Source organism: Pecten maximus, chromosome 9 (genome assembly GCF_902652985.1).
Source record: "Pecten maximus chromosome 9, xPecMax1.1, whole genome shotgun sequence".
Classification (NCBI taxonomy): Eukaryota; Metazoa; Mollusca; class Bivalvia; order Pectinida; family Pectinidae; genus Pecten; species Pecten maximus.
Window position 1 is genome coordinate 18418615 of NC_047023.1, and position 17447 is coordinate 18436061.

The 17447-nt window shown below is 36.1% G+C and overlaps 1 protein-coding gene across 10 annotated transcripts in view; it reads left to right on the forward strand.

The window, feature by feature from the left end:
- LOC117334867 (rho guanine nucleotide exchange factor 28-like) overlaps positions 1–17447 on the forward strand; it is a 209554-nt gene that overhangs the window by 51577 nt on the left and 140530 nt on the right. For all 10 annotated transcript variants that reach the window (XM_033894704.1, XM_033894703.1, XM_033894701.1 and 7 more), the window contains exons 6-9: positions 2314–2506; positions 5580–5695; positions 9013–9126; positions 16748–16963. In XM_033894704.1, the coding sequence (XP_033750595.1) occupies positions 2314–2506; positions 5580–5695; positions 9013–9126; positions 16748–16963 (639 nt within the window). The remainder of the gene's footprint in view (positions 1–2313; positions 2507–5579; positions 5696–9012; positions 9127–16747; positions 16964–17447) is intronic.

Below are 17447 nucleotides of genomic sequence, written 5' to 3' on the forward strand. Positions count from 1 at the left end.
CTATTACTGTAGATTTCATACTCTATAAACAGTGATTTTTTTCTTATAAATAACGAAAAGGGTTTAAGATACAGCAATACACGAGCCTAAGCAATAAAAAATGCTCTATAAATATATGTTTACGGGTTTAAAACTCTGCTTACTTTGATGGATGTTCGTAAGCAATGTTTCATGGAGAAAGTCAAATAGAGTTACGTAAGTGCTCACGTAATCACGTGCTGTTACTTTCCTAAAATAGAAATGGATTACGAGGTAGGAGTAAACAAAGAACATCGGCAGGGCCCCACGTGGGATAATATCCTGTTTAAACATGCACAGTGATCAACTTATGAATGTTAATATATTCGTTATTGTAGGGCCTACCGAATTGTATTGTTATTGTTTTGCACTAGCTGATTCAGGTATTGACAAAACATTGTCGCTGACAAATTTTCGTAATCAAGGGAAAGTCTTAGTTCTATGATATTTTTCATTAGCTGATTCAGGTATTGACAAAACATTGTCACTGACAAATTTTCGTAATCAAGGGAAAGTCTTCAGGTCTTTTATATATTTTAGAAAAATATTATGCCTGATAAAAATTTCCAACAGTGATCTTTACAGTTATAGTAACTTTGAATTAAAGTCGTTTATCTTATATACTGTTTCTATCTTTGTACAAGACTTCTACAGTTGGGAGAAATCATTAATGTCCTTCTGTGGTGTATGGAGATTTCTTATACAAATGTACTTCTGCATTATAGAGATTTCTTATACTAATTTAATGTACTTCTGCATTTTAGAGATTTCTTATACAAATGTACTTCTGCATTATAGAGATTTCTTATACAAATGTACTTCTGCATTTTAGAGATTTCTTATACAAATGTACTTCTGCATTATAGAGATTTCTTATACAAATGTACTTCTGCATTATAGAGATTTCTTATACAAATGTACTTCTGCATTTTAGAGATTTCTTATACAAATGTACTTCTGCATTTTAGAGATTTCTTATACAAATGTATTTCTGCATTTTAGAGATTTCTTATACAAATGTATTTCTTCAATTGGAGATTTCCTATACCAATGTACTTCTGCATTATTGAGATTTTTTATCTGAATAAAAGTACTTCTTCAGTGGGAGATTTCTTATACTATCAGGAGTATATTTTGTATATTTGCTGTAGTTGTCAAATGTGGAGTCAGAATTCTGAGATCACCAGCGTATATACTTTACCAGGGAGGTCATCACTATAGGTTATTTGATTGAGTCATCCCCTGGTATTTAAAGTCACCAATTTCAATGTCACTTTGATAGATATACATTTTAATTACAGTAATCTTCATTAACATTCTACGACTGCAGGTGTGATTAATGTATAAAAAAAATTATAGTTAATTTTATTTGCTATATTTTGAAAAATTAATGAAGTTTGAAAGAAATTAATGATCATGAAGATTTTCTACAGAAGCAGGGTGTTAGATGTTAGTGCATGGTCTATTGGCTGTACCATTGTTTACATTATATGTTATATAAAAGGATTGCATTGGTTACAGATAATTGATCACATATGTGTAGCACACACATGTCAGCCTTTGACTTTCTTGCTTACAGTTGTGGTTTTCTGTCACTGTTTATAATATGATGTGATCAGCAGATCTCGAGTTCATGTTTGAAAGTTACTGCTAAATTCCCTACTGTCACCTATACCTGGGACCAATAATCTTTAAACCATAAATCAACATGTCTTGCTCGGATGATTTATTCCGACATAATAACCTCGTCATCCTGTCAGTAATGATGATTTTAAAGATTTTGGTTGTATCAATCTGTCTGGCTAAAAAATCTGTGTCAATGCTATGTTTTACCTTCATGGGATCAAACTGCACAAGTAGGGTCATGTGACCTCTCAGCTGTTTACCTTGTATAGGCGGATCACCGTTATACGCCAAATATAGAATGCAAGGATATCAATGTCATATTAAATTGTCATATTTTATTGTTGGTTTGATAGCTGAAATGCCTTTGATTTTTCGTAAATAATTTCTAAGTAAACAGATTATTGAGTAATTTGCCAAGATGTGGTCTGTGCCATTAGTTGTAGGGTCGGGTCAGTAAGTAGTATAGCTAGTGTCTTACTTGACATGTATTTTAACTGCTCTCTGAATTCCTGGGTTAGGGTAACCACAGATGTTAATTAGCGGAGTAAACAATAATATAGTGTTAATTACACTAAATACAGATTATCTTCAACACTTAATTATAAAAAAATTATAATGAACATGAGTTAAAGGTTAGAAATTTATATATTTGATATTATTGTGTTGCAGAGAATCCAGATAACCAAACAAGGGAGACTTTGTTACATTTCACAGCCCGATTAGGGTTGAACAAAGTCACACTCCTTCTTCTCAACAAACCAGGAAGTAAACAGTGCCTGTCTATACCTAATCGTCATGGAAACCTTCCCAGAGATGTCGCTGCAGAACAGGGCTACACCAACCTCTGTGAAATATTGACGGAGTAAGTTTGGGACCTTTATATGATATGGATTTATGTTTAACACCTTTATACATGTACATCAAAGAAATATTATATATATGGATATACAGTTTGACACTAATATACAATTTGACGCTTATATACAATATGACACTTTATACATCAGATATATATATATATAGGGATGTCTACAGTTTGACACTATATACTTGGAATATATATATCTATATCTATATAGGAATATACAGTTTAATTGTGCATGTTTTCTCTACAGTAAAACACGTTTAGTACGAACACGCTTATAGCGATTTTATGGATATTGCGAACTGATCCCGATTCCCCAGCTTTTCTCCCTCTTACTTCTATGTAATTCTGTATTTATATTGCGAATTTCACATAGCGAAATATTGTCTATAACGAACCAATTTAGCAGTCCCGTCGGCTGAAAATCCATGTTATTTTAACACTATAGTACGAACCCATCTCCGAAGTCGGAGTCATGCCCTGGTGATCACGACGGTGTTTTCGATAGGCACCCGAGGGCACGTTTCAGGGTATATATTTGTTCGGCTATTGAATCGGTGAGTTATGTTTTCGATGACCTCTGAATAAAGTGAGTTGTTTTGTCGATGTTTATGTCAAATTGTTAATCCATTCTTAGATGTCTTATTAGTGTGTACACAGTACATGTATGTTTCGCAATGGCTTTATCATCGATTGAGAGCTAGTGAAAACGGGACTTCTGGGGGAAAGGTCACCGCGACCGATTTCGTCAGTATTGATGCAGATGTTGTAAAATACGTTATGAACGTTTTGGACAGTGAAGACGAGGAGAAAATAGAGACAGAGGAGGAACATTCCGTAATCAGTGGTGCTACGGCGAGTGATTATTTACACGAGATAAGCCATTTTTTTGGAGTCCCAAAATGATATGTCAGATAATTTTAGTACTTTGTACATACTTGCCTCACACGAAAAGTTTCGGCAGAAAATTATAACTGACTTAAAATAATTGAATCGCTTTTAATTTGTACATGCTTGTAATTTTATTTTCATATTTTCATACAGCGAAGTTTTAAGGAAAAAAAATAAAATTTGTAATACACGTAATACGAACTATCAATATAACGAACTGATTCAGTTGGTCCCCTGGAATTCGTTATAACCGTGTTTTACTGTATGTGTTTAGATATACTGTTTCATTCATTTATAATCTTCCTTGTTGACTCGTGTCCTGTGTCAAACATAGTTCAGTGAATTTACCAGGTATCTGTATATATAAAACATGAATCAGAGTACTGGTTTCCTGTACACAAACTCTTGATATAGTATGATGGTATGACCAGTGTTCTGTCACTCTCATTGGTATGGTGTGATTTGTATAGTGAAATTTTAATCATGTTTTTATTAATGTCAACTGTACTTTTGATAGAAACTTGAGGTCAAATTTAGTGATCAGTTATTGTAGGGTATGGCTGGTACATGTATCACATCAAGTTTGAATATTTGATGTTTTCTGGCAAGGTATTGTGTATGTGTGAATATTTGATCGTGTGTGAAAATTTGATCTGGTTTTTTGGTCACTTGAGACAAAGTCAGTTGACCTATGGCGATTTGCTTTTGTTCGGCATCGTGCATCATCCTGCGTCTGTCATGAACAATTTACATTTTCAACTTCTTCTCAATAACCAACAGGCCCAGGGACCTGATATTGGGTCTATAGTATGCTGGGAGAAAGGGATACCAAGTGTGTTCAAATGGATGTCCTTGACCTTCATTCAAGGTCACAGGGGTCAAATATGCTAAAAGCTTTAAACGACTTCGCCTTGATATCAAAGATGCCCAGAGATCTGATATTGGGTTTGTAGCATGCTGGGATGAATGGCTACAATATTCATTCAACTGGATGACCTTGACCTTCCTTCAAGGCTAAGGGGTTGAATATGCCTTTTAACCAGCTTAATAACTAAGAGGTCCAGAAATCTGATATTGTACCTGTTGCATTCTTTCATGTATTCTAATAACCAAGAGGCCCAGAGGTTTGATATTGCAGGCCTTGTAGTATGCTTGGATGAAGGACTGCAATGTTTGTTCGAAATGAATGACTTTGACCTTCGAATTCGATCATTCTAAGTCATGGGGTCAAATATGCTAAAATCTTTTTAAAGTCTTCTTCCCGAGAACCAACACACTTAGAAAACTGATATTTGGACTTTAGCATCCTGGTGAGAATGACATTGATCTCAAATTTAAGGGCACAGAAATCAAATCTGCCAAAATATATCAAAACACAGGTGACCATTAAGGCCCATGGGCCTCTTGCCTGGCTAGGTGTTGTATGTGTGTGAATATTTGATTGGATTTACAAGCCAAGATATTGTATCTTTGTATGAATATTTGATCTTATTTGCTAGCCGAGGTATGGTATGTATGTGAATATTTGTACATGTTTGCTCGCAGAGGTATATATGTATGTGTGTGAATATTTGATCATGTTTGCTGGCCAAGGTATTGCATGTATGTGAATATTTGGTCATGTTAGCTGACCGAGATATATTGTATCTGTGTGAATATTTGATCATATTAGCTGGCCGAGATATATTGAATCTGTGTGAATATTTGCTCATATTGTCTGGCCGAGATATGTGTGTATTTTCTCGAATGTTAAAAGTTTTAACACTGTGTATTGGTTAAACATCCTATATAAGTTATACTGATGATCAGTTTCCTCACAACACTATCAATACATGGTGAGATACAGGAAGTGTATAACATGCTGTGTTGTTATAAGTATCCTGGGGTACACTGACAACACCTTACATAATACAGACACACATGGAGGAGAACAACGTGATATTGTTGATATAACCGACACCGGAGGGAGTAAATCATGAAGACATGGACATCTATCTTCTACTTTATTTTAATGGAAAGCTTCCAATGACAGATATTCCATGTAATTTAATTCTGTTTACAGGGTATTCAGGGATAAATATTTCTTTTTTAAAATTGATGTATTTTAAAATTTTATTTTAGAAGTTGGCCATAATTGACTTTTTTGTAGTATATTAAGGGTGACTTTTCTTTTTTACAGGTACAATTCTCACTTTGTAAAAGTAGAGAACAAACCAATACCAACAGATGAGGGCATCATCAGCTACTATGACAACCGGGAAGTTTCCTTGAGCACATACCTGCAGAGATCTATAGGTGGGTTTTAGACATTATACTCGTAATTATATATCCTTATAAGCCCAGGGATGAAATTATCCAACTTTCTGTCTAACAAGGGGTGGAATACTGAGGGTCTCCTATCTGACCAGGATAAATTTTAAGGGTAACCCGTCAGACCAGGGATGAATTCAAGAGTCACCCAATTGACTGGGATAAACTCTGAGAGTCACATGTGTGACCAGGATAAACTCTGAGGGTCACCTGTCTGACCAGGAATAAACTCTGAGAGTCACCTGTCTGACCAGGAATAAACTATGAGGGTCACCTGTCTGACCAGGAATAAACTCTGAGAGTCACCTGTCTGACCAGGAATAAACTATGAGGGTCACCTGTCTGACCAGGATAAACTCTGAGGGTCACCTGTCTGACCAGGGATAAACTCTGAGGGTCACCTGTCTGACCAGGATAAACTCTGAGGGTCACCTGTCTGACCAGGGATAAACTCTGAGGGTCACCTGGTTGACTAGGGATAAACTCTGAGGGTCACCTGTCTGACCAGGGATAAACTCTGAGGGTCACCTGTCTGACCAGGATAAACTCTGAGGGTCACCTGTCTGACCAGGATAAACTCTGAGGGTCACCTATCTGACCAGGAATAAACTCTGAGGGTCACCTGTCTGACCAGGATATACTCTAAGGGTCACCTATCTGACCAGGGATAAACTCTGAGGGTCACCTGTCTGACAGGATAAACTCTGAGGGTCACCTGTCTGACCAGGTATAAACTCTGAGGGTCACCTGTCTGACAGGATATACTCTAAGGGTCACCTGTCTGACCAGGAATAAACTCTGAGGGTCACCTGTCTGACCAGGATAATCTCTGAGGGTCACAGGTCTGATCAGGATATACTCTAAGGGTCACCTGTCTGACCAGGGATAAACTCTGAGGGTCACAGGTCTGATCAGGGATAATTCTGACAGTCATCCACTCTGGCCAGGGAGGTAAAGTTGGAGGGTTGCTGTTCTGACTAGGGGTAAACTGCCAGGGATGTCTTGTTTAAATTCCTTCAGGAAGGTGTTTTGTTCTTATTAGTCCCCAACGGTGAAACCAGGGGGACTATAAGTTCCCTCTGTGTGTGCCTTGTGTGTACATAGGATTGTACATAACACCAAAGTTTGTCAGCACTCTAGTGGCTTCATTCCTTGATGGATGATAAAGGTCCATAATACCTCAGACAAGTTTGAGTTTCAGAGTTTCAGAGTTCAGAGTTAAGGTCACTGTTACTATTTTTAGCGGATGCCAGGGCCGGGGCCGGTAGGAGACATATATTGCTTTCAATATCTAATGTACTTGTTGAAAATGAAGTTTTATGTTTTTGAAAATGATTATAATATTTGTAATTTTTGAATTCTATTTTTCTGAAATATCTCCTAATATTTGTAATTTTTGGATTCTATTTTTCTGAATTATCTCCTGGAAAGTTCATGATATAATGTCTAATCATTTACCCGGCTAGATCGTCATTGCATTTCTTGCTGAAAACTTAGTTCTTGGATGTTTAAAATTAATCAACCTATTTCAGAATTATGTATTGAACATCGGTGTCAACATTTTGGAAAAGTTGAAAAAAAATTACATAAAAAGGTCCAATTTACAGAGGAGAATGTTTATGAGAAAGGAAATCCATTTATCTATTGGGAAGTTGTAATTATAGTCACCGTTTGCTGCTTCGATCACCTTACCTCGTTTAACAAATTCATAAATCTTGACCAACCTCTGACAAGGAGAAACCGAATGGGGAACTTTTCACTACTGCTTTATTCGTCTGTTTTTTTTGTTTGTCTTGAAAAATTTATGTGACAAATATAGCTGAGAGGCAGACTTGTCATTGAAGGATCAATACCATGGGAGGATTGGGCTGATAGGGATTTGTAATTTCCTCCCAATCTTGGAGCTCAGGCTTGTGGAAGCTTTGATCTCTCTGGACCTCATCTGATCTATAGTTATGTAAGATTTAATGACCTTTTTGTACTGAGCATACATCATATGGAGTTGTCATCTCAAGCTCGCAGCGGTGAGATTAGATTTGTATTCTAAAATACATCCGCACTCTTGACAAAGGATTTGTATCAATCTGAATCATATGTTTTATCATTTCCTGAAATTCTAAATGAAATCATAGCTGTTAAATTCATTGTAATTTTTTGTTTTATTGAATAGCAGACATGTACACTAAGTTCTGCTTTCAGAAACCTGCTCAGCTTTTTCTGATTGTTAAAGGGGGATAACTCTTTTTGGTTTGGCTGACTGAGAAGTAGATATTTATTCCATTTCACCTTCATTAAATAAAACCTAGCAAGTGATATAAAACAATTGTGGAGACTTTTGTTGTTAAGTTTTTACAAACATTTTATTGAATATCATGTAAAAATTAAAAACAAAAAACAAAACACACAAAAAATAGAAGTAAAGAGAGAAAAAACTTTTTATTTTATATAATTGCATGGTAGGATAATCATTTCAGTAACACATATGAGCTCTAGTGATCTCATTATTTGTAACCCACGTGGGGCAGTTGTCTGGTACTGACCGTAGGTCTGCCGTTTTTCTCTGGGTACTCCAGCTTTCCTCCACCTCCACCAGGCATGTCATTAAATGACCCTGGCTGTTGATATGACTTTAAACAAAAAATAAACCAAACCAAATCATGATTCCACTAACAAAGAGAGACAAGAATACATGAAACAAGACCTTGTGTTTAAGGTTAAATGACATTATCAGACCTGTGATTATACAGTAATAGTCTTAGGTTTCACAAGTCTGAGAACTTGAGAATCTGGTATTGTACGTTGAATAGCCCAGGGAAAACTTGGGTAACTATAACGTAGGTAAGTTAAGTATAAGTTGATGAGCCCAGCAGGGAAAACACAGGGGATATGATGTTAATTGGGTCCCCTTAATAACACAGGATTGCTCCACCATCTATCTGATGTCTTTAGCTCAACTGATCATTTTACTTGTCGGAGATAATTCTCAGAGGTACCGTTGCAGAATACATGTAACTGATCAATTACTGTAGAAATTGAGCTGAAGGAGAAAAAAATAGAGCATTTCGTGAGTGATCAACCAACTTGATATATGACAAAATTTATCCGAAATCTGAGGTCAAAAATAAATACAACAATTCAGGAGAGGGAGCTCCTCCTAAAAGTCTTCCTTTATTTAACTGTACATATTTATATTGTTAAACATGATTATTGAAAGAGGACCATAATTTGCCACCAAAATTTTGTTCTTTTAAAAGTTGTTGTACCAGTTTTCATTTGACAATAATGTCATTGATCCTTTGCAGTCGAAGAAGCTCAGATCCTCCAGAAGTTAGTGCAAACCTTCGAAAAATCTGGAAGTCCATCTTATGTGCGACAGTCAGAAACGGCTTGGCCTGAAACTGAAGAAATGGATACAGGTGAGTGTCAATCTCCATGGTAACAGTGTTACAAAAGTTGTTGTACCAGCCTGGTACTGCAGGGTGACAGACACCTTGTAATTACTCCCACACTTTCCCACAAATCCCCCTAAAGCTTCAGTTCTTATTGTCCTGTTAAATGAGCTTGCCATCATGATATTTAAAAGCTACTAAAGAATGGCCTATGACATTATGTTAAGCTATAAAATGTTCACAAACACAGTGGTGAATATCTGTGTTAATGTGGATATGTGGCAGCTACTGATTTTGATTGATGAAATACGGACATGTTGTTCCTAAATATAATGATCCGCATTTTGCTCACCTGGTTCCAACAAAAAAAAAAATGAGGGGTAAACTGCCACCTTATGAAATCGGATATCGTGTCCCAATTTATAATACAGAGTAGCTGCCCCTTGATTGCCCTATTTTACCTTGATCACAGCAGTTTGTCAGTGTAATATCTTAGGTGCAGTTTCAATAAGAAATCTCCTTTTATGTCCGAACCTCAAATCAATAATTCATTTGACTAGATACATGCTTATGTGCTGTGGCAAAGTGAATAATATTTGCTTTGAACCACAAAGTCAAGGCACAGTTCCTTATGGGCTCACCAGTAGTAGGGCAAGTGAGCTTATTGTGCAGCACCTGTTGTATCTCCTTTGCCTGGCGTTTGTTCAGCATCAACGTTACCAAAAGCCCAAAAGACATTTGGCTGGTATGATCAAGGTGCGGTGAAGCCCGAAAAAGTTTGCAAGTTCACAGGGGAAAATGTTTTCAAGAAACTTTAAAACGACTTTTTCTCCATAACCAAAAATCACAGAATCAAGATATTTGACTTGAAAGTTTGCAAAACAAAATGACCTTGACCCATGATCAAGGTCAGAGGGATCACATTTGTTAAAACATTTAAGCAACATCTTCTAAGTAATAAAAAGTCCTAGAATCAAGATATTTTGCTAATAAGTTCCTCGGGTGAACTACGACGAAGTTTGCAATAAGAAATTATCTTGATCCATATTTAAGGTCACAGGAGTTACTGTTGCTTAAATATTCTTGGGATACTTCTTTTGATTTTGCTGAAAGGCCTTGAAAAATTAAATTGGTGAAAAAAATGTGGGCGATGCTGGCGCGTTGGACCTTTTTTTATTATGAAAACCAATCAAGCAAATCCAAGTTGTAAGTTTTCTTGTCGTGGTGAGAGATAGCCATCCTAAATACAAAGGTTACCCTTTCTTTATGTTTTCCTCTTCAGAGACAATCATATGAGGTAGCACACTACAGTAGGACAGCCTGGCCATGGGCAATTTTTTTGTTAAGCAAATAGCTCCTGTATTATGATATGCATAAAAAAATGAAAAAATAAATATACACTATAATTGGTATACTCAATATGAGGGGCCACGGTGGCTGAGTGGTTAAGGTGTCCCGACACTTTAACACTAGGCCTCCACCTCTGGGTTGCGAGTTAGAAACCTACGTGGGGCAGTTGCCAGGTACTGACCGCAGGCCGGTGGTTTTTCTCCGGGTACTCCGGCTTTCCTCCACCTCCAAAACCTGGCAACGTCCTTAAATGACCCTGGCTGTTAATAGGACGTTAAACAAAAACAAACCAAATATTCAGTATGAAGAAGTACATACAGGCTTCACATTTGTTAAAACAAAATTCAATAAATTGGTTCCGGATTTTAAATTTCCGGATTTTCCGCAAGTGTGTTTACACAGGAAATTTAGTTTTGCCTACAGCGAAAAATGGATGCCCACAGTAAAGGTGAGATAGCGGAAAAACTTAATTTACAACATATGTCAAAACAAGATTAATTCTGTCTTAATTTCTGTCATATCTAAGACATGTGTCATATTTTTCAAAATTGGGCATTTTTACTGTACACTGCTACTTTATAAGGGTTGAAAATTGTCATTTTTTTGAAAATGTGCTTAATCATGCTTGATCAAGCTTCATTTTCATTCATTGTTGCTGTGGTAGCAGTGTACAGTAAAAATGCCCAATTTTGAAAAATATGACACATGTCTTAGATATGTAATCATTGCCAGTTAACCCTACATATAAACTCTAATAAAGTATATATATTGATAATCTGTACAACATTTGCAATTTTAATACAGCTCTGAAGGATAAGTTAACTGATATTTTCTGTGATTTTTAGAGCTGTGAATACCATGGTAACAGCTTAAAAAATGCTCAAAAATTGCAAAATATTATGATATTTGACCCAAAATGACACAATTCTCTACACAATTTTTTTTCTGAAATCTATTTAAAATTAAATATCTCTATCCCAAATACAGAATTAATCTTGTTTTGACATATGTTGTAAATTCAAGTTTTTCCGCTATCTCACCTTTACTGTGGGCATCCATTTTTCGATGTAGGCAAAACTAAATTTCCTGTGTAAACACACTTGCGGAAAATCCGGAAATTTAAAATCCGGAACCAATTTATGTCCTTCTGTCCTTGTTGTGTACTGACCTTGTTGTGTACTGACCTTGTTGTGTACTGACCTTGTTGTGTACTGACCTTGTTGTGGACTGACCTTGTTGTGTACTGACCTTGTTGTGTACTGACCTTGTTGTGGACTGACCTTGTTGTGGACTGACCTTGAAGCTTGATCAAGCTTCATTTTCATTCATTGTTGCTGTGGTAGCAGTGTACAGTAAAAATGCCCAATTTTGAAAAATATGACACATGTCTTAGATATGTAATCATTGCCAGTTAACCCTACATATAAACTCTAATAAAGTATATATATTGATAATCTGTACAACATTTGCAATTTTAATACAGCTCTGAAGGATAAGTTAACTGATATTTTCTGTGATTTTTAGAGCTGTGAATACCATGGTAACAGCTTAAAAAATGCTCAAAAATTGCAAAATATTATGATATTTGACCCAAAATGACACAATTCTCTACACAATTTTTTTTCTGAAACCTATTTAAAATTAAATATCTCTATCCCAAATACAGAATTAATCTTGTTTTGACATATGTTGTAAATCAAGTTTTTCCGCTATCTCACCTTTACTGTGGGCATCCATTTTTCGATGTAGGCAAAACTAAATTTCCTGTGTAAACACACTTGCGGAAAATCCGGAAATTTAAAATCCGGAACCAATTTATGTCCTTCTGTCCTTGTTGTGTACTGACCTTGTTGTGTACTGACCTTGTTGTGTACTGACCTTGTTGTGGACTGACCTTGTTGTGGACTGACCTTGCTGTGTACTGACCTTGCTGTGTACTGACCTTGTTGTGTACTGACGTTGTTATGTACTGACCTTGTTGTGGACTGACCTTGCTGTGGACTGACCTTGCTGTGTACTGACCTTGCTGTGTACTGACCTTGTTGTGTACTGACCTTGTTGTGGACTGACCTTGTTGTGTACTGACCTTGTTGTGGACTGACCTTGCTGTGGACTGACCTTGTTGTGTACTGACCTTGCTGTGCACTGACCTTGTTGTGTACTGACCTTGTTGTGTACTGACCTTGTTGTGCACTGACCTTGCTGTGTACTGACCTTGTTGTGTACAGATGTACTGACCTTGTTGTGCACAGATGTACTGACCTTGTTGTGTACTGACCTTGTTGTGGACTGACCTTCCTGTGTACTGACCTTGTTGTGCACTGACCTTGCTGTGTACTGACCTTGATTTGTACAGATGTGCTGACCTTGGGTCTTCACTCTTAACAATTTGTTTTGTCACCAAATATCATTTCTTTTAGGTCATAATTTATATACACTTGTCAATAACAATATCCAAATTTGGTTTGTGGGCACTCCTTGTGATGACAGAACAATTGCTGTATTATCTACAGTTATGGACCTCATTATACTTGTCTAGTGTCGTTAAATAGTCTGGCACCTACAATTGTTGTGATCTCTCTTGGGATAAGAGATGATGTCTTCTGAAATTGAGTCTCAAGCTATTATAACTAAACAGAATTATTGCCCTTTATTCATATTTCCTACTGGACTTTGTCTAGCAATATAGGAATTGATATTTCCTGTATTACTTTTCCTCCTGCTATAGTTAAAAAAATCATGGTCCAGTTTAGTGTTCGATACTTAGACTTTACTGTTTATTATAATACAGTAATGAACACTTGGCCCAGTTACTGCTTACTATAGGCAGTTTTACATTGTATACTTAAGAAAACCTGTCTATAAAGAATGCTTGTCCTATAAGTGGTTATTGTGTATAGGTTTAAAGGGTATTAAGGAATGACAAAAAACTAAAATTTGAACTAGGAACAGTATTAGAATCATCATGTTCATCACTTCTTGATGCGTGTAAAGCAAGCCTTTACAGTTTACTGCCTGGTAAGACCCGACCAAGATTATCCTGTCAATGTATCGGGAGAAGAGGACATTTTAACTGTTACTGAATTATTTAGTAGTGTTTGAAATCATTGATTTTGTTTGTTGCGAGCAGTCCGTGTGTACCTAGCTCGTTACGGGCTGTATTAAAACTGAGGTGGGCGAGTCTCCGCGAGTCTCCGCTCATCTACACAAACTTTCTCACCCCTGTCTAGGCTATATCTCCACCAAGAGGGGAAAGATTTGGTCGCTATTAAAAGATGATGGTGTATGGGCCTGTGTTTTATGAATTGTCTCTGTGGAATCCACGTACCAATCCCAGCTTCCTCTCTGTATGAACATCAAAGAAAGCTTGCCTGCTGGCAACGGCTCCTCCCCCAGGCTACCTTATATTGAATGATTCTTTTAAACAGTTTTATTGGCTGCAGAAATCAAAACCACTTTTTCTGCATGGCAACAAAATTTTACTTGGTAGCACGGCAACAAATTTTTACTTTATAAGATACATGTCTATGTTGCTAATCATTTATACTTATGTGTTTTAGCTTGATACTAAGATTTAAACTCTACTGATGTGAATGTTGATATCCATACTTCATACATGTAGTGACCCTACTTAATTGACAGATATATTGGTGTATATGTCTTGAAATATTTACTGAGATATCGTACCTTTTTTTAAACAGAGTTATAGCCCTTGGTTTGTTTTCACGCTCTATCATGGAATTCTAGACTGGGCACTATAATATTTGCCCTTTCTATTTACTCATCTAATTTTGGGTAGACTTTATAATTCAATCTGTTTCTCACTCTGTTACTGGTATAGAATGCTTTGTGTTTAGGTTATTTACAGCTTAAATATTGTTGTTATGGAGTTAAAAGTGCAAAAAATATAACATGTGAAACTTTACTATTTTACAGGCCTATTAGATCAGATATGCATTTTAGTCAATTTCCATTACAGCAGGGGCATATATGTTTCAAAGTTTGTTTAGAGTTTTAATGTTTACTATACCATAAAATGCAAAATTTCCCTTGAGTCTTCCTTAAATGGCCATAGCTGTTGATAGGATGTTAAACAATACACAACAAAACTCCTCAATGAAAGTCTAACCAGTACCTCAATATTACTTTAAATGATTGCAGATTGAAACAAAGTGCCTTCATAAATGGGAAAATAAAATAGCTTAAGCAACGGAAATTGATCCGTTTAAATCAAATTTACCTAGAAAATGAAAGCTTCATAAATAAAAGTTGATAATTTTTATTGATGTATTCTTTATGGAGACGTAATAAGTTCAGAGCTGGAGGTGTGAATTATGGTTTTATTTTCAATAAGGGAGGAAGAGAGTTCCATATTATTTTACTCTTAACTCCATCTACTTACCAATCACGCTGTTTAAACACAAAACACAAACATAAATGATAATTGTTCATCATTAAAGATTGGTATGTTGAAATGGTATAAAAAAAAAAGACACAAAGCTATGCGGAGTAAAGCTAGTATAAAAACAAAATGGTGGCAAGCTCTGCTTCAGTTGAAAAAGAATTATTATAAAAGAAAAAGGAAAGAAAAAAAAGTTACTTTTAAGGATTATGAAACGGTAAGTTACTGATGAATCACCAAAAAATGATCTGTTGAAATGTAAGGTAATGTATGGACAATGGTTAGGTTATGTATGGACAATGGTTATGTATAGACAATGGTTAGGTAATGTATGGACAATGGTTAGATAATGTATGGACAATGGTTAGGTTATGTATAGACAATGGTTAGGTAATGTATGGACAAAGGTTAGGTTATGTATGGACAATGGTTAGGTAATGTATGGACAATGGTTAGGTTATGTATAGACAATGGTAAGGTAATGTATGGACAAAGGTTAGATAATGTATGGACAATGGTTAGGTTATGTATAGACAATGGTTAGGTAATGTATGGACAATGGTTAGGTTATGTATGGACAATGGTTATGTATAGACAATGGTTAGGTAATGTATGGACAATGGTTAGATAATGTATGGACAATGGTTAGGTTATGTATAGACAATGGTTAGGTTATGTATGGACAATGGTTAGGTTATGTATGGACAATGGTTAGGTTATGTATGGGCAATGGTTAGGTAATGTATGGACAATGGTTAGGTTATGTATGGACAATGGCCAGGTTATGTATGGACAATGGCCAGGTTATGTATGGACAATGGTTAGGTTGTGTATGGACAATGGGTATGTTATGTATGGACAATGGTTAGGTTATGTATGGACAATGGTTAGGTTATGTATGGACAATGGCCAGGTTATGTATGGACAATGGCCAGGTTATGTATGGACAATGGCCAGGTTATGTATGGACAATGGCAAGGTTATGTATGGACAATGGCCAGGTTATGTATGGACAATGGTTAGGTTATGTATGGACAATGGTTAGGTTATGTATGGACAATGGCAAGGTTATGTATGGACAATGGCCAGGTTATGTATGGACAATGGTTAGGTTATGTATGGACAATGGGTATGGTATGTATGGACAATGGTTAGGTAATGTATGGACAATGGGTATGTTATGTATGGCCAATGGTTAGGTTATGTATGGACAATGGCCAGGTTATGTATGGACAATGGTTAAGTTATGTATGGACAACGGTTAAGTTATGTATGGACAATGGTTAGGTTATGTATGGACAACGGTTAAGTTATGTATGGACAATGGTTAGGTTATGTATGGACAATGGTTAGGTTGTGTATGGACAATGGGTATGGTATGTATAGACAATGGTTAGGTTATGTATGGACAATGGTTAGGTTATGTATGGACAATGGGTATGTTATGTATGGCCAATGGTTAGGTTACGTATGGACAATGGTTAGGTTATGTATGGACAACGGTTAGGTTATGTATGGACAATGGTTAGGTTATGTATGGACAATGGCCAGGTTATGTATGGACAATGGGTATGGTATGTATGGACAATGGTTAGGTTATGTATGGACAATGGTTAGGTTATGTATGGGCAATGGTTAGGTTATGTATGGACAATGGTTAGGTTATGTATGGACAATGGTTAGGTTATGTATGGACAATGGTTAGGTTATGTTTGGACAATGGTTAGGTTATGTTTGGACAATGGTTTAATAGGTTATGTATATAAGGACAATGGTCTTGTTGAGGAGAATTTCATGTATTTAGAGTATAATTGTCATGATTTGGTTTTAAAATACACTGATGTTTGATTTAACGAATGATTATGTAACGCGGCACCTGTTTTTGAATTTCCACAGATAAACAGGGAACATTTGAGGATCAAACTGACAGTAAACTGAGAGCCATTATTCTGAAATCCAAAGATCTCCAAGTTGTCATGGAGGCTCTCAGTAGCAACGATATTAACAGTGATAATACAATTGACCTTGACTCTCCTGCAAGGTCATTGGAGGATCTCTCTGACACCCCGTCCGACAGGGATACAGAACTTCAAGATGGCTCCCAAGGTTATGGTACGTTACATGCTTTTGTCATTTTAAAAGCCAAGATAATGAATCAAGTGTTTTTCATTAGTTTATTTTCTTCTGCTGTGTAATAAATAAAACAACAGTTTGTTAAAGATAAAAATAGATGTCATTAAAACTGCTTGCATCTGCTATCAACAAAATTTAATTTGTTTCTATTGAATGCTTCATCAACAATCACATGTTGTAAATTAACCTGAAAACAGTGACAAGTCGTGTGGTGTTGTAAATTAACCTTAAAACAGTGACAAGTCGTGTGGTAAAAATTACTGCTGTTCATCAGTTTGTGATGCGCACGTGTTTGAATGAGGAGATGCATTTCATGTAGTTGCATTTCCACACATTGATCCATTTGTCATCTCATTCCACATTTAAATTGAACCACAGAAGAAATTGTAATTCCTCTAAATTACTGCTGATACAGTGCTAGATTGTGTAGAATTTTTGGCCAAATTTCTTAGTGGTTCATTGT